The sequence below is a fragment of the Coregonus clupeaformis genome, chromosome 32 (assembly GCF_020615455.1).
Source record: "Coregonus clupeaformis isolate EN_2021a chromosome 32, ASM2061545v1, whole genome shotgun sequence".
Lineage (NCBI taxonomy): Eukaryota > Metazoa > Chordata > Actinopteri > Salmoniformes > Salmonidae > Coregonus > Coregonus clupeaformis.
The window spans coordinates 1555284-1574192 of NC_059223.1; the positions used below are offsets into that span (position 1 = coordinate 1555284).

The 18909-nt window shown below is 44.2% G+C and overlaps 1 protein-coding gene across 1 annotated transcript in view; it reads left to right on the forward strand.

The window, feature by feature from the left end:
* The window catches only part of chd9 (chromodomain helicase DNA binding protein 9), a 108120-nt gene continuing 89211 nt past the window's right edge, over positions 1-18909 (forward strand). Inside the window, 2 exon segments of the mRNA XM_045209977.1 lie at positions 1-92; positions 10985-12776. Coding sequence (XP_045065912.1) covers positions 11109-12776 — 1668 coding nt within the window. The 5' untranslated portion in view covers positions 1-92; positions 10985-11108.

Here is an 18909-nt window from a genome sequence, read left to right on the forward strand (position 1 = left end):
TTCGTCACGTCAGCAGCAGTAGAACCGCAATGGTCAACTAGTTAATAACTTCGCTCTTATAATTTTCAGTCAACGGATTTTGCTTCACTTCGGTAAGTAATGCAATAATTGTATCGTCATAAATAGAAAGTATTTGCTCCACACAGAGCTTTGAACTCTGGTAGCAAACTGTCATTCTAATGACTGAGAGACAGTGAAACTCAGCTGTGGTCACTAGCAGTGGGAATCCCGGTCTGAAAATCACCCAACTAGCTACAATATCAATGAAATGGCTCGCGGAACATTGTGAGTTATCCCATTTCCATAATCGTTTTTCAGAGTTCGAAATATTACACTCTTGTTGCTAAAGTTCTTGACGGCGTTTCGTTATGGAGGTCCTGAACTGACAGCGACCCGCTGTGATGGTAAGAGCCTCGAGCCAGCTCAGAATCGTTACCATGAATGTGAATGCAGAGGATAAAGTGATATCAGTCGGGAGTCTCAACGAAAACTAAACTCGGTCGGGTCCATCAACAACTGGTTTAACTGTCTGTGGTCAATCTATTGCATTGTTCTTAATGAATGACTGTCGACCCCCATCCACCTCCTCCCTCCTCTCCTACTCAGCAGAGGCGTCACGACACCACTGAAGTCGAGAGGAGAGGTGCTTGGAAGGAAAGACAAGTGGGGACACGTGTGCGATTCGAGTCTCGAGAAGAACAAATGATGTAAAAAATCCCTAAGGCTTTGCACCTGTCTTTCAGATTCAGAAAGTTAAGATTCAGCTAATTTCTCTAACTAGGTAGCTAGCTACCTGTTGGCACAGGGGAACACATCGAGTGTCAAGCAGCCTTTTACTAAGAGGTGCAGCAAGGCCATTGTGAAGATTCGATGCTCAGATAGCCACGAGCCATAGCTGCACTCAGAGGATGCTGAGGTTAGTGGCCATTACAGACAGGCTTCTTTCTATCATGGGTTCATTGTTGTTAGATTATCGCTGTGCCACATAAACCGGGTGTGGATAATTGAGGGATTCTAGAAGCTATTCTGAAGTAAAATTCCACAATGCAAAACGATACTTGTTAACCTTTCTTACTTCGTAATAATACCGCTATTCCTGGGATTATTCCTATTTAGCGACTCTACAAACTAGTATAATCAGCACCCAGCTGATTAAAGCCGATTGATGATTATCATGGATGTCCGTTGCACGTAGATGTAGATAGTTTGCGCAAATTATATTTTGATACCTGAATCCATGATGGAGTTGGATCTTCGACAGACGATGGGGTTGTGAGTTTGGACAGTTTAATGCTACATTGTTTCTGTCTCTATTTCTCTGTGGCAGCACTTGTTATCAGTATTTTTGTTGTTGAGGGTGATTAGATAAGTCACCGGGACTCTGAAATTGACGACGCCTATTTATTTGTTGTGTATAGGGGGTTGAAGTAGCAGGTGTGGGTTGGCGATATCATGCTACTTGAGGCAAAAAGGCATAGACTCCTGATAAACAAAGAAAGAAGCAAGCGTTTTGCAGAGGTAGCTAGCCCACTGGGCACATACTTAAATTCAACGTCTATTCCACGTTGGTTCAACGTAATTTCATTGCAATGACGTGTAAACAACGTTGATTCAACCAGTGTGTGACCAGTGGGAATCTAAATGTAAGCAGGAAGCGCAGCACAAACACGAATGCATTTATATTGCACTGACTATGATGGGACCTGTTGAATGTGCTCTGGAATTGCCCTTGATCCGTTTTCTTGGAGTGAAATTCATCTCCATTCTCAAATAATGCTTTTTTAACAAAGAAAGAGTTGATTCAGGTGGGTGTCTTTCGTTATTGGTGGGCCTGTTATTACACAATACTTTTAAGGGTAGAGCCTACATATAAACCAGCCAAACAAATAGTCTACATTCGATTTGGCTGTGAATTATGGTTTACATTTTAAGGTGGGTTTCACTGTAGCTAAAAAATGAACTCCAGAGTCTAACTAGAGCTTGTTTCACTGCAGATCTGGGTGCAACATCAACTTATAAAGACGTTCTAGAATGCATCAAGTCTCCAAGGGTAATGCTGAACATTAACCAAACAACTGATTGATAGACGTTGGTTAAATTATTTGAATAACATTTCGTATATAGAGATAAATCCGATCCAGCCTGAACTGTGCAATGTAGTAGGGAGTTGTAGTTTCCAACAGGCCAATATTCTACATAGTTTAGCACATCAAATGTGGTAATTAACTACAATGTCCATAATCCATTGCACATCTACTAGTCCAGTCTGTGTTTCTTTCACGCCTGCTACAGAAGAGACAGAAGAATGCGCGATCATGAGGTGATATAGAGAGAAGCTGTTGCTTCGTGCGTTATCTCTACCTGAAAATATGTCTTATTTACTTTGAAGAACTACAAAATAGTGATTTTGTCAGACAGCATAGGCAGCAGCTCTATAGAGATGAGATGATGACTTGGAATAAAATAATGAAGTCATCAAATAAAACAAATGTAATATACACAACAACTGAAATTTGTAAAGCAATGTGAATAAATGATGGTTAATAAGTGATAAGCAGTAATGGGCAGTCACTACCATCATGGGACAACATTGTAGAATAATAGTGAAGACATCAAAACTATGAAATAACACAAATGGAATCATGTAGTAACCAAAAAGTGTTAAACAAATCAAAATATATTTTATATTTGAGATTCTTCAAATAGCCACCCTTTGCCTTGATGACAGCTTTGCACACTCTTGGCTTTCTCTCAAAATACAATGTTTTGACATTGTCTTTTGTTTGGAGCGCTCCTGTCATTGTTGAGTAAGGACGCGTACCTGATTACTCAAATAAGTAGGCCTATAGGCTACCTGTCCTGCGCGCAAATGTAGGCATATTAATGTGTCCATTTAGAGATCTGATAGTATTTGTGATTGGCTTAACACACCACCACTAATAAGCTATAGAGCACCTCAAACAGCAAGCAAACAAAGTATGTTTTTACAGTGCCTCGCAAAAGTATTCATCCCCCTTGGCGTTTTTTCTATTTTGTTGCATAACAATCTGTCATTTCAATGGATTTTTATTTGGATTTCATGTAATGGACATACACAAAATAGTCCAAATTTGTGAAGTGAAATGAAAAAAATTACTTGTAAAAAAAATTCCCCCCCCCAAAAAAAAAGAAAAGTGGTGCGTGCATATGTATTCACCCCCTTTGCTATGAAGCCCCAAAATAAGATCTGGTGCAACCAATTACCTTCAGAAGTCACACAATTAGTTAAATAAAGTCCACCTGTGTGCAATCTAAGTGTCACATGATCTGTCACATGATCTCAGTATATATACACCTGTTCTGAAAGGCCAAAGAGTCTGCAACACCACTAAGCAAGGGGCACCACCAAGCAAGCGGCACCACGAAGACCAAGGAGCTCTCCAAACAGGTAAGGGACAAAGTTTTGGAGAAGTACAGATCAGGGTTGGGTTATAAAAAAATATCAGAAACTTTGAACATCCCACGGAGCACCATTAAATCCATTATTAAAAAATTGAAAGAATATGGCACCACAACAAACCTGCCAAGAGAGGGCCGCCCACCAAAACTTACGGACCAGGCAAGGAGGGCATTAATCAGAGAGGCAACAAAGAGACCAAAGATAACCCTGAAGGAGCTGCAAAGCTCCACAGCAGAGATTGGAGTATCTGTCCATAGGACCACTTAAAGCCGTACACTCCACAGAGCTGGGCTTTACGGAAGAGTGGCCAGAAAAAAGCCATTGCTTAAAGAAAAAAATAAGCAAACATGTTTGGTGTTCACCAAAAGGCATGTGGGAGACTCCCCAAACATATGGAAGAAGGTACTCTGGTCAGATGAGACTAAAATTGAATTTTTTGGCCATTAAGGAAAACCATATGTCTGGCGCAAACCCAACACCTCTCATCACCCCAAGAACACCACCCCCACAGTGAAGCATGGTGGTGGCAGCATCATGCTTTGGGGATGTTTTTCATCGGCAGGGACTGGGAAACTGGTCAGAATTGAAGGAATGATGGATGGCGCTAAATACAGGGAAATTCTTGAAGGAAACCTGTTTCAGTCTTCCAGAGATTTAAGACTGGGACAGAGGTTCACCTTCCAGCAGGACAATGACCCTAAGCATACTGCTAAAGCAACACTTGAGTGGTTTAAGGGGAAACATTTAAATGTCTTGGAATGGCCTTGTCAAAGCCCAGACCTCAATCCAGTTGAGAATCTGAGGTCCTCTGTAGCTCAATTGGTAGAGCATGGCGCTTGTAACGCCAGGGTAGTGGGTTCGATCCCCGGGACCACACATACGTAAAAATGTATGCACACATGACTGTAAGTCGCTTTGGATAAAAGCGTCTGCTAAATGGCATATTATTATATTATTGTTATTATTGTATGACTTAAAGATTGCTGTATACCAGCGGAACCCATCCAACTTGAAGGAGCTGGAGCAGTTTTGCCTTGAAGAATGGGCAAAAATCCCTGTGGCTAGATGTGCCAATCTTATAGAGACATACCCCAAGAGACTTGCAACTGTAATTGCTGCAAAAGGTGGCTCTACAAAGTATTGACTTTGGGGGGGGGTGAATAGTTATGCACGCTCGTTTTCTTTTTTTTTTTTGTCTTATTTGTTATTTGTTTCACCCAAAAAGTTATTTTGCATCTTCAAAGTGGTAGGCATGTTGTGTAAATCAAATGATACAAACCCCACCTAAAAATCAAATTTAATTATAGGTTGTAACGCAACAAAATAGGAAAAATGCCAAGGGGGATGAATACTTTCGCAATCCATTGAGATTGACAATAGTTCCTCAATGTATTTGAAAAATCTTTCCAGCTCTCTCCCTTTCGAAAACCACTCAGCGTGAAAGAGAAAAATGTCATGATCTGATCCAATGGAAATGTCATAAAATAGGCCTACCTGATTACTTCTTATCCCTTGCACAAATAGCCTAAAGCTGTGTCTTTTAGGAGCTCACTGGCAGGAAACTCTGAGGGCCCAGAATATTTCATACAATATTGCAAGTTTGCTAGCGTGAGCTTCTGGCTGGACCCAAGTTAATAGTTGATACAATGTTTCAGGTTTGTTGCAGACATGGATAGCCAATGTGATTTATAGGATATTTATTTTGATCAGGATATTTTCTACCTGCAGGCTGCAATGTTTTTATTTGTTGGTTTATAGGTTACACGTGGAGTCGGTAACCTTTCTGATGTGAAATGCCATTTTATCTTACAATTTCTACCGATATGCATGCCAGTTATGGTTTTCATATGAACATTTTCATGTAACAGTTACATTTCATTTATAATAACGTCTTCGTATGTCAAAAACATTGTCATGTGGTTAATCAAAATTCTATCCAGATCTTAATGAAAATGATACAAACCTAAAAAGTAACTTCTATTGCCATTGCCAACTATGTAAAAATAGCTTATAAACATTTTTACATTTACATTTTAGTCATTTAGCAGACGCTCTTATCCAGAGCGACTTACAGTTAGTGAGTGCATACATATTTTTATTTTATTTTTCATACTGGCCCCCCGCGGGAATCGAACCCACAACCCTCCCGAGTGGCGCAGTGGTCTAAGGCACTGCATCGCAGTGCTAGCTGTGCCACTAGAGATCCTGGTTCGAATCCAGGCTCTGTCGTAGCCGGCCGTGACCGGGAGACCCATGGGGCGGCGCACAATTGGCCCAGCGTCGTCCAGGGTAGGGGAGGGAATGGCCGGCAGGGATGTTGGTAGAGCATGTTGGTAGAGCGTTTGCAACGCCAGGGTTGTGGGTTCGATTCCCGCGGGGGGCCAGTATGAAAAATATAATAAAAATATGTATGCACTCACTAACTGTAAGTCGCTCTGGATAAGAGCGTCTGCTAAATGACTTAAATGTAAAAATGTTTATAAGCTATTTTTACATAGTTGGCAATGGCAATAGAAGTTACTTTTTAGGTTTGTATCATTTTCATTAAGATCTGGATAGAATTTTGATTAACCACATGACAATGATTTTGACATACGAAGACGTTATTATAAATGAAATTTAACTGTTACATGAAAATGTTCATATGAAAACCATAACTGGCATGCATATTGGTAGAAATTGTAAGATAAAATGGCATTTCACATCAGAAAGGTTACCGACTCCACGTGTAACCTATTACCGACAACTTCAGGAGAGTAACGGCAGAATCTGCGAAAGCCAGTAGGAGCGGGAGGAGGATGGTCAGGTTAAGTTTTTCTTCTTCTGATTATATTGATATCTGACTCCCTCTTGAGTCATTTGTGTCTTATTTAATCAAAATTGCGCTTAACGCATCAGACAAGCTCAATGCATATATAGTTGATTTTATTAAAACACATTGGCTAGATGTGGAAACATACACATTTTAAAATTTCAACCAATCGATTGGTCGAAAGAACAGAAGACTTTCGATCGACCAAGCTATTATTTAGTCGGGGACAGCCCTAGTCTCAACCATAGACAACTTGTAACCGGTTGTATTGTACATCATATAGCTTAGGTTCTACAGTTCATCATTGGTCCCAACTAATACAAGACGAAGAAACAGCAGGAGGAAAAACTCTATGCGGCTCAGATAAGCTACCTAGCCTACCTCTTATTACTCATTCAGACCGTTCAGCGGCCCGGGTAGGATTCTGGTCAGATGTTACCTCTAATTGAGTGATCAGATTTTCCTGTCTGTTTGGGAGAATTAGGCCTGGCCATTCTGCTCATTGTCAGTTACCATGGAGCCCTGCTAAGTGGCTGAGAGCAATGGGAGCTCTCTTATCACGCCTAGCCTGCCCTCAGCTGTAGGTCAGTGTTGCAAGAGAAGATAATACTCTCCTACTCCTGGGCTGGCTGCTAGTCACACGAGAACAGAGCTCTAGTATAGCCAGGAGCTGGGCATGGGATATGATCTGGCCCCTGCTATCTGGTGCTCCTGTTAAACATAGTTCCAACTGTTGTTATGGAATGGAGGTCCAGCACATCTATCATTTATGAAGATGAGTAAGGCTACATGAATGATTCACAGTAACCAGGTTAGGGTTAAGTCTCGATGCTTCCTGTATGAATCTTGTGTATTGTCTTGGTTGTGTGATTGTGTCATATTGCATACTGGGCCTTTGTAACAATGAGTAAAAATGGAGGTTTCATCATAGCCAGGGACAGCCCCACTACTCGGGTTGGGTGGTATCCAGATTTTCATATCATCATACCGTCCTTCTCTCATCCCGGGATTTACGGTTTTACCATGGAGGCTGCTAGCTAAATATGCTAACAAGCACACATGGAAAAAAAATATTTGAAAAGACAGGCAGTCCAGCTATAAAGTTATACAGTGGCTTGCGAAAGTATTCACCCCCCTTGGCATTTTTCCTATTTTGTTGCCTTACAACCTGGAATTAAAATGTATTTTTGGGGGGGTTGTATCATTAGATTTACACAACATGCCTACCACTTTGAAGATGCAAAATATTTTTTCTTGTGAAACAAACAAGAAATAAGACAAAAAAACATAAAATTTGAGCGTGCAAAACTATTCACCCCCCCAAAGTCAATACTTTGTAGAGCCACCTTTTGCAGCAATTACAGCTGCAAGTCTCTTGAGGTATGTCTCTATAAGCTTGGCACATCTAGCCACTGGGATTTTTGCCCATTATTCAAGGCAAAACTGCTCCAGCTCCTTCAAGTTGGATGGGTTCTGCTGGTATATAGCAATCTTTAAGTCATACCACAGATTCTCAATTGGCTTGTGGGCATTCCAAGACATTTAAATGTTTCCCCTTAAACCACTCGAGTGTTGCTTTAGCAGTATGCTTAGGGTCATTGTCCTGCTGGAAGGTGAACCTCCGTCCCAGTCTCAAATCTCTGGAAGACTGAAACAGGTTTCCCTCAAGAATTTCCCTGTATTTAGCGCCATCCATCATTCCTTCAATTCTGACCAGTTTCTCAGTCCCTGCCGATGAAAAACATCCCCACAGCATGATGCTGCCACCACCATGCTTCACTGTGGGGATGTTGTTGTTGTGGTGATGAGGTTTGTGCCAGACATAGCGTTTTCTTTGATGGCCAAAAAGCTAAATTTTAGTCTCATCTGACCAAAGTACCTTCTTACATATGTTTGGGGAGTCTCCCACATGCCTTTTGGCGAACACCAAACATGTTTGCTTATTTTTTTCTTTAAGCAATGGCTTTTTTCTGGCCACTCTTCCGTAAAGCCCAGCTCTGTGGAGTGTACGGCTTAAAGTGGTCCTATGGACAGATTCTCCAATCTCTGCTGTGGAGCTTTGCAGCTCCTTCAGGCTTAACTTTGGTCTCTTTGTTTCCTCTCTGATTAATGCCCTCCTTGCCTGGTCCGTAAGTTTTGGTGGGCGGCCCTCTCTTGGCAGGTTTGTTGTGGTGTGGTGCCATATTCTTTCAATTTTTAAATAATGGATTGAATGGTGCTCCGTGGGATGTTCAAAGTGTCAGATCTTTTTTTACAACCCAACCTTGATCTGTACTTCTCCACAACTTTGTCCCTGACCTGTTTGGAGAGCTCCTTGGTCTTCGTGGTGCCGCTTGCTTGGTGGTGCCCCTTGCTTAGTGGTGTTGCAGACTCTGGGGCCTTTCAGAACAGGTGTATATATACTGAGATCATGTGACAGATCATGTGACACTTAGATTGCACACAGGTGGACTTTATTTAACTAATTATGTGACTTCTGAAGGTAATTGGTTGCACCAGATCTTATTTAGGGGCTTCATAGCAAAGGGGGTGAATACATATGTACGCACCACTTTTCCGTTATTTAATTTTTTGAATTTCTTGAAACAAGTTATTTTTTTTATTTCACTTCACCAATTTGGACTATTTTGTGTATGTCCATTACATGAAATCCAAATAAAAACCCATTGAAATTACAGGTTGTAATGCAACAAAATAGAAAAACGCCATGGGAGTTTGGACATTTACAAGCGGATTTGAACGAGAGACATTGTGCAATAAACAGTACTGGCTCTGGAGCAGCATGTGTACACGCTGTGTCTGTGTGGAGTCTGGAGTCTCCGGGGCAACAGACCTGCCTGCTCTGCTTAGAGAAGAAGACAGGCCAAGAATGGAGAGGAGAAAAAAACACAAGGAAATCAGTGGCAGCTGTACAGATAACGCATCGAAAGGGCTTTTACTTCTCAAACACGGCAGAAAGCCAACACAATATGATGGATGCCCCGTCACCTTATTAATTCAGCCACTAACTTAGAAAACTAGCAAGTTTAACTTAAGGGGTCACGTTAACGCAGAATTTGTCACCTTTCCAAGCAGGAAAATAAGGTAAAACGCATAAGAAATATATTGCTGCATTTTGTAAACGCAAATCTAAAATGCTCCGTAATTTCTGCTCGGCATCAGACAAATTTTGTGCTTCAGGTGCACTTCTCCACTCGGATGAGAATTCACTAAGGGCGTTCTATCAGCAGACAGTGTTCTGATGTAGGTACTTTTCTCGATGTAGCCAGCCTACTTTTCTCCAGATGAACTATGAGAAAAACATTAGGAAATGTAGCTGGCTACATTCTTTCTATGATAAACAGAAATATGATGGCCATGCATTGTTTTTGCAAAAGATACCTTGCTTTTTCATCGTAAGCTCATTTAGCCTACTTGTGTGGCTGGCAGCCAAATTGCGTTGCACTTCTGTTGTCATCTGATGAAAATTACGCTATTTTCTGCGGAACGTGTTGCAGTAATGTATTTTCTGTGAAGGTAAACTATAGTTGCACGCCCCTGATCACTCTATTGAAGCAGAAAAACACATGACTTTCAATATAAAACACGACCCCTGTCAATACACAGCTGGACTCACCTGCTCCCGCTTTGTGCCATTTACAAACCAACACGCGACTGGCTCAACTGTTCTGGGGAACTACGGTAAGCTTCATAATGTAAAATAAAGAACGCAAGTAGCTACAAATATTAGAATATATAGAAAAACTTCAAAGAAATAGTTAACGGTATTGACGGTATTGAAATACCATCCTGTGGCTATTTCCAAATACCCCGGTATACAGTATATACGGTATACCGCCCAAGCCTACCCATTACCCCACTTCACCTTAGCAGAGGTTCACGAGTTGTGGTTGAAGCAGTGGATCTCAGTTGTATGCCCCCCCTCTGTATCAGAAGACTTGTGAGAGCCATGACTGTACATCCAGGAAGGCATGTCAAAGTGTTTGTTGTGAGGTGAGTGTGTGTAGTGAGTATGAGTCAGCAGGTCTTGACTGACACGAGTGTTCCGTCATCTTCTATTGGTCATTGGTCTGTGGTTAGATGCATCCTGAGCCAACCTCCCTGGCTGTTGACACAAACAGCATCAGATGTCTATCTGTCTGTCTGCACCTTCCTCCCACACATTCAGGAGCTACTAGCAGACAGACGGCTCAGTAGATAGCAGGCACAGCACAGCCACAGGGCTGAGGCTGAGCAGATCAGAGGGCTTTGAACCGAGGAAGACTAGAGGCACCTGGCTGCTGGTCTGTCTGGCAGTTGGTTCAGTTTAGATCAGATCAGATGTGTTACCACACAACTACCCCCTGCCAACCAGAGAGAATTGACGGTGCCAAATTTATCCCAGGCCTGTCTGACCTAGCCATTACCTGGCTATTTGGCAGCCGCTGTTTTCACTGATGTTGTTTACGTGGCTGAGAGCATCTATTATGGTAATAAATTGCTTATTGTAGTGTATATGAGGTAGAGGTGTATGGAGATCTTGAAAACAACTAGAAGTGTATTGATTTGAAAAACACAGGATGAACTTCAAAAAGAGGCAGGCTAAATTGCTTAAAATCTATTTGACAACTGAAAATCTCTTTATTGTGCAGCCCACACACAGCTCAGTATAAACGAGACATGTTTTAAAGATGCATGTTTTTCTTCTCTCTGTTAAATCTGACTTGAGGTTTTGTCTTGGTTTTTCTCTACAGAGCCTGTCTGTGATGGACATACTGTAGCTCAGTAACACGTGACGCTCCTCAGCACCAGCTTGAACCCAGCAGAGGTCCAACGTGTGGGACTGGTCTCCAGAAGATTGACCCTGGCCCCTGGGCCATGACAGATCCCATCATGGACTTCTTTGACGACCCCAACCTGTTTGTGGAAGGGCTGGACGGGCTGGCTGAGGGCTTCCCTCCTGGACCCTCGCTGGTGGATGAGCTCAACCTCAGCGCAGGCTTCGAGCCCCTACAGGTGGAGCCGATGGTGGCAGGGAAACACCCCGGGATGATACCCACCTCCATGCCCTCCTCCACCCAACAGAGCATGGGTTATGGGCAGCAGATGGGGCACTTTCCGGGCATGAAGGCTCAGAACTCCATGGGACAGCCCTTCGCTGGGTCTGAGGGCGTGGGTGGAGGAGGTGGAGGGATAGTAGCAGCACAGCATGCCCAGTTCCATGGATGCTCAATGGGTCAGGCACCCCAAACCAATGGGTTGTTTTCCATCAGCAGCCCCATGTGGGGCAACCAGGACCAGAACGGGAACCTCTACCACTCAGTGCCCCAGCAACAACAACAACTACATCAACAACAGCAGCAACTCCACAACCAACAGCATCACCTCCGACAGCAACAGCCACAGCAGCAGCAGCTCCACCCCTGTCAACAACAACTTCAGCAACAACAAGTGCAGCAGTTACAGCAGCAACACCAGCTATTGAACCAGCGGCAGCAGCAGCACCCTCATCAACAGGTAGTGAACCCTCAGTCTCTGCCCCAGCAGCACCACAGCTTCCCCTTCCACCAGGCCAACCAACAGCCAGCTCCCCACATCCAGCAGCTTACCATCGGGGGGACCCAATTCCACTCCAGGGCTGTGCCTAACTCAGGGGTTCTGGCCAAATCTTATGTGGAAACCCCCAATGCCTCGCTGGCTGGAGCTCCACCACAGCAGGGTGGCTACCAGCTGGTGCAGGGGGCTCAGGGGGCATTCCCTGGGGTAGGGCCAGAGAACTCTAGCATGTCCTTCTCCATGCAGACCTCCTCCCCCATAGCTCACACCCTGTCCTCCTGCTCAGTGAACTCCACCACCACCTACCCTCCCTCCCAGTACTCCTTCCCTGGCCAGGGACAGCCTGACATCTCCAGCCTGAGCCAGCCTCTCTCTTCAGCCCCATTGTCCATGACCCCCACCACCACTCCCCTGCCCTCCTCAGTGCCTGAACTCTCTCTCTCAGGAGCTGGATGTGCATTTACGTCTGCTCCAGGGATGACTCAGCATAACCAGCAGCCCGAGCAGGTCCCAGTCAGCCAGGCTGAGGACGAATGTCCCTTCCGGGCTCTGCGCTGCTCCAGGCAGACCCAGGGGAACTACGACTCGTCTGAGATGTTTGGGCAGGCCATGAGCTGCTACCCCAGTGCAGCCAGCCAGCTTGTCCCAGACCAGCACCAGCCCCAGAACTGTGGGTCTAACCTGGAAGTTACTAGACCTCCGGCCAGCACCACTACCACTAACGGCTACGCGTCTCTAGAGGATAGCCTGGCAGGGTTGCAAGGGGAGGTGGAGGCCCAAGGAGGGGGCTTTGAGGGCCTGGAGGCTCCGGACCTGCTGGCTGATGAGCTGCTTCCCCAGCTGGAGGCTGCCCTCAGTCAGCACAACCACCATGACTCCAACTGTTCCTGGACCAATGGTGGGGATGGAGAGAGGAATGGAAAAGGAGAGGAAGAAGAAGAGATGAAGGAGGAAGACAGGAACTACATATCCATGGACTACGAGATAAAGGTAAGCCCACTGGGCCATTAACACTTGCTTTCAGTCGGAGTCTGGCTAGGCTGACATATGCTGACAGACTCAGAAAGGATGATTTGGATGAAGTACCTAGTTATCCAGATTCCGCAGAGTTCCCCTTCATTCATCTATTTAAAGATGCAGTATGCAGAAATAGCTCTGCCATTTCCTGGTTGCTACAATTCTAATAGTTCGCCTAATTTCAGTTTATGTGACAAAACAAGCAAGTATAGTGTAGAGAGTCATTGTACCATCTAAACCACCCAAAATATTGTATTTTCACCTGTTGGAAGCTGGTGTACAAAACCGAAAGTAAAAGACGCAAAAATTAAATTTTAGAACAGGAAGCATAGAAATAGCCCACATAGAACAGATTTACCACTTCTTAGACTTGCTTTCAATGAGAATGACAGATCTATGTCACATTTCTATGTGCATTTGGTCGGGTCGTTCAAAAAGTTATATATTGCAGCTTTAATGTATTACTACAGGGGAAGAAATACACATTGCGTATGTATAGAATTGTCGTGGTTGTTGGCTCTAATAGTTGCCCTTCCACTGGGATTGGTGAAGCGAATTTCATTCCCATTTAAATCTATATCTGCATCTTATCCAGGTTGTTTTATCTATTCAGTTTGGTTGATTTGTTGGAAATTAATTGAAGGAATTGACAGTGAGACATGTATTTGTGTCAGCTACGTTAATGGATAAATCTCTTGCACTGACATAGAGACTTGCCATGCTTTCACTCCTCTCAGCAGCCAGACGCCAGCCAGCCACCCACCCATGTAATATTTAACTAGCCCTGGAAGCGCATGAGCATATTTGGTGCACCTGCAATCAGGGGGAGGTGGAGGAAGGGAGGGAGGGAGGGAGTGAGGGAGGGGAAGGAGGCTCAGCCCTCCTTTAAATGATAATAATACAGCCTAGTGTAGCTATCCTCCCAATATTGTGTCCCAAATGGCACCCTTTTCCCTATATTTGACCAGAGCCCTGGTCAAAAGTAGTGCACTAAATAGAGAATAGGGTGCAATTTGGGACACATACAGACAGCAGGTAACTACAGTAGCCTAGCTGTATCCCAGGGCCTCATTAAGAGTGGCAGCAGTGTCGCCAGGACTTACAGTAACTAAGCGTACTCAAGGCTATAGATGTGGGTCAGGGCAGGAGGGAGGCTAGAGACACTGCCTGACTGTCTGTCTTGCTGCTGCACACTGCACTCACTACATGGCTAGATAGAGTGTAGAGTGTGGGGGTGGTTGCTGTTGTGGTTTTCTCTGTGTGTGTTTGTCTTTGAGAGAGAGAGAGTGGAGGGGGAGGGTGAGAGCGAGAGAGGATAGAGACGGACAGAGGGAGTGAGTGAGTGAGGGAGAGCTTGTGAAGGAGGGAGAGAGGGAGAGAAGGAGGGAGGGAGGCTAGAGACAGACACTGAGAGAGAGAGGTAGAGAGTGCATTAGTGTGCTGCTCTGGCTCTGACAGGCACAAGGCGGATCCTGGAGCAGAGCTGGCCAGTAGCATAGCGGCATTCATCCACACGTCTCTCTGAGCCTGGCCCCTCAGTGACGCAGACAGCCATGCAAAGAGGAGCATCAGCAGCAGCCTGTACTGTCAGACCTGGGTTCAAATACTATTTGATATTATATAAAATACTTAAGCTGTGCTTGATTAATGGAACCAATAGAATTGTCCCAAAACTATTAACCCCACACATCTGGAACTCCAGGCAGGCTAGAGCGAAGGCTCAAAGTATTTGAAAGATTTCAAATAGTGTTTGAACCCACATCTGATCAGCAGCAGCACAGTGTGTCTGTTCCCATCCATGGCTCTAGTGCTGGCACATGCAGCTCAGCATTCATCAGTACTATCTCTGACTGGCTCTGTAGAACACACACACACACACACACACACACACACACACACACACAGGTACTCTCTGGTGAGTGGTGACATGATAGCTATGTCTCTCTCAACTCTACCACTTAGACTAACAGGTAGGCTGAAATACTCAAGCACAGACGGGTGTTTTGACCCAGTAGCCAATTTGTCCCTCCGCAGACGTTCCTAATTGAAATGGGACATGGAACCTCAGCGAACGGGCCCAGCCTCTCTTCAGTCTGTGTCAACATCCACCCTTATGTTGATGCTTATGGGCAGACTGCTCTATTCATGTCCACTGGTGTGTGAAGAGCCAACAGATAGTGTGTTTGCTGAACAGGCAGGGCATCAGGGGATAGAGCGGTGCCCACCCCACTGTCCTAGTCTCACTCCCTGTCTCTGGCCCTGTCTCACTCCCTGGTCCAGTGTCTGGCCCTGTCTCACCCCATGGCCCTGTGTCTGTCCAGTGCTTCATTTGTGCTATTTGGCCGGATCCGGTACCTCTCATGGCATGAAAAATAATGTTCACTTTTTGCAATGTAAACATTTGAATATAAGCGATCAAAGTTAATTTGAGTTGTCTCTTCGTTAGTTATCCTAACCCCCCCTACAATATGTGTCTCCACACACCTAGGCCTAGGCTATTGATGGATTCGAGACAAGGTCGTTTTTATTGATCTCAGTTTGTCAGTGTCAAAGTAGCCTGTCATTTCAATCATTTGTGCTGTATTTTGGTGCTTTCGTGACAACTGGGAACTCAGGAAAAAAACGAGGTCGAATCATGACGTCAGTGATCTTCAGTTCGGAAAGTCGGAGCTCTAAAAAGAGGCCTGAGTTCCCGACTTGGAATTCAGAGTTGGTTGACCGTTCAGAACAAATGTTCCCAGTCTGAGCTAGTTTTTTCCCCGAGTTCCCAGTTGTCTTGATCGCACTGAAGTCGGAAGTTGGAGATTTCCCAGTTCCGAGTTCCCATGTTTTGACCACGGCATTAAAAAAGATTATGCTAAAGTCTCCAGTCATGTAAAATGATGTAGAATTGCATGAAATGTGTTTATAAAAGGCCACATTCTTCCCAGACCCTAGGCCCCTAAGAATGTTCTCCATGTATGCAACATCTTCTGTAAGTGCCTCTACTCTACTTCTCTATGCCACTACGCAAATGCATGCAATGCTTCACTATACATATGTTTTTTTTGTTTGTTTTTTTAGCTCCCTAGGTCACATTTTGCTCCGGCACCTCCCGATTTACAAATGAAGCACTGTGTCTGTCCCTAGTCTGCACTGCATGTGGCTGATTAGGATTTCCGTCTGTCTTTAACAATGGAGAGTAGGATGGATTCTGTCCTGTTCGGTTGGTCCTCTTGCCGAGATAGCAAGCAAATGTTTTGCCATGCACATTATCACTACTAATGGATCATATTTTTTTGACCCCAGTACTATAAAGTAGGGCTGGGCGATATGGCAAAAATATCATATCCCAATATTTTTCTCATTTTTGACGGTATTTGAGGTTTTTGAATAATATTAAAAGTTCTAAATATGCTTTATGAGTAGTGCATGACCCTAGGGTGGAAAAACATACATTCTAAGTGTTTTTAATGGGGCTTTGTCCATTGTCCTGATTGTTTTATACTGTTCAATGAAATTTCAACCAAAAGTTGGCATATAGTGGGCACTTTGAATACAGTGTTGTTTGACATGACAACAAATGAAAAAGCCAGGGAGGGGTTATTGTGACAGGGTAGGAACCAAAGTGTTGGTCAAATGTTTCCTAGTGGACCCTAATTAATGTTACATAAAATGTTTTCTCTAACTGTAGCTTTGATGTAGCTAAAATATTCATGCTTCACCAATTTCTCTATGATTTAGAATATACCGTTGCACAAACAACCTGCTGATATAGGCCTACACCAGCACTGGTATCAGGCTGTATTAGCTAGCTAGCTAGCTACCTTTGCTCTGACTAAGTACATTTAGCTGGCTAGCTAGCCAACTATCTAGCAATTAGCATTAGTGGCTAACACAAATTATTTTAACCACAACTTGCTAAGAAAAGACAAACTAGCTGTTTGCAGACAGTAAGATAGATGCAGACTGTTTTTGCGAGTGGTTGTTGTGACTCGTGGTAGCGCAAAAACTGTTCTCCTTGAGTGACAGTGGGCGGGGCTTGGTGTGTGTGGAAGGAGAGAGGGAGAGAGACGACTCAAGTAGCAAACGAAGTAAACTATAAAAAATGACATTACACGCGGCGGAGTGGCGTAACACATTTAACAAACCAAACATTGAAAATATCGCTTTACAAGGTAAAGTAAAAACCCAAACCGGTCCGTGCAGCAATACCGGTATATAGTAAAATATGCTATACCACCCAGCCCTAGTCTCCAGCCAGTTGTAGGCCTAGTCCTCAGGAGCTAGTGCTTGGCTGTGACATGTGCTGGTTCTGTTCACTGTTAGTGTCACACAGACTGACTTCTAGACAGAGGGCCTTTGTTCCCAGTCATTGTGAAGACAGCAGTATGATAAAGGGTGAAGGAGCAGATTATGAAAGGGCCTGGTTGGATAGGGTCATACCAAGGCAATTTGAATTAGACTTCACTTGGTCTGTTCGAAGAAGTCCTCAGTGGGCCTAAGTGCAATCGGAAAGTACTCAGACCCCTTGACTTTTTCCACATTTTGTTACGTTACAGCCTTATTCTAAAACGGATTAAATAGTTTTCCCCCTCGTCAATCTACACACAATACCCCATAATGACAAAGCAAAAACAGGTCGAGATTTTTTCAAATGTATAAAAAAAAACCCCGGAAATATCACATTTACATAAGTATTTAGACTATTTACTCAGTACTTTGTTGAAGCACCTTTGGCAGCGATTACAGCCTTGAGCCTTCTTGGGTATGACGTTACAAGCTTGGCGCACCTGTATTTGGGGAATTTCTCCCATTCTTCTCTGCAGATCCTCCCAAGCTCTGTCAGGTTGGATAGGGAGCGTCGCTGCACAGCTATTTTCAGGTCTCTCCAGAGATGCAAGTCCAGGCTCTGGCTGGGCCACTCAAGGACATTCAGAGACTTGTCCCGAAGCCACTCTTGCGTTTTCTTGGCTGTGTGCTTAGGATCGTTGTCCAGTTGGAAGGTGAACCTTCGCCCCAGTCTGAGGTCCTGAGCGCTTTGGATCAGGTTTTCATTAAGGATCTCTCTGTACTTTGCTCCGTTCATCTTTCCCTCGATCCTGACTAGTCTCCCAGTCCCTGCTGCTGAAAAACATCCCCACAGCATGATGCTGCCACCACCATGCCTGGTTTCCTCCAGGCATTCAGGCCAAGAATTCAATCTGGGTTTCATCAGACCAGAGAATCTTGTTTCTGGAGCTCTGTCAGAGTGACCATCGGGTTCTTGGTCACCTCCCTGACCTGGCCCTTCTCCCCCGATTGCTCAGTTTGGCCGGGCGACCAGCTCTAGGAAGAGTCTTGGTGGTTCCAAACTTCTTCCATTTAAGAATGATGGAGGCCACTGTGTTCTTGTGGACCTTCAATGCAGCAGACATTTTTTGGTACCCTTCCCCAGATCTGTGCCTCGACACAATCCTGTGTCGGAGGTCTACGGACAATTCCATCGACCTCATGGCTTGGTTTTTGCTCTGACATGCACTGTCAACTGTGGGACCTTATATAGACAGGTGTGTGCCTTTCCAAATCATGTCCAATCAATTTAATTTACCACAAGTGGACTCCAATCAAGTTGTAGAAACATCTCAAGGATGATCAATCGAAACAGGATGCACCTAAGCTCAATTTCGAGTCTCATAGCAAAGGGTCTGAATACTTATGTAAATAAGGTATTTCTGATTTTTTTTATGGTTATCAATGGGACAGGCACAGTACCATTTAGGGTAGTAATAACCTGATTCAGTCAAATAAATGAAAACAGGTGATGTTTTATTTTTCTAAATAGAGACAATCGTGAAAAACTAATCTTCCATTTTATAGACCAGGGTTTTGGTTTTTGCCCTAGCACTACACAGCTGATTCAAATAACCAACTCCTCATCAAGCTTTGACTATTTGAATCAGCTGTGTAGTGCTAGGGCAAAAACTAAACCGTGCACCCAGGGGGGGCCCCAGGACCGAGTTTGGGAAACCCTTTTATAGACAACAACTAGGCTACTAGATGTAGTTGGCAGAGAACCATCTCACCATGGGTTGTGCATTCCCTTATCTGTCCTCACACATGATTCAGTCCACGACTCTAACTTACT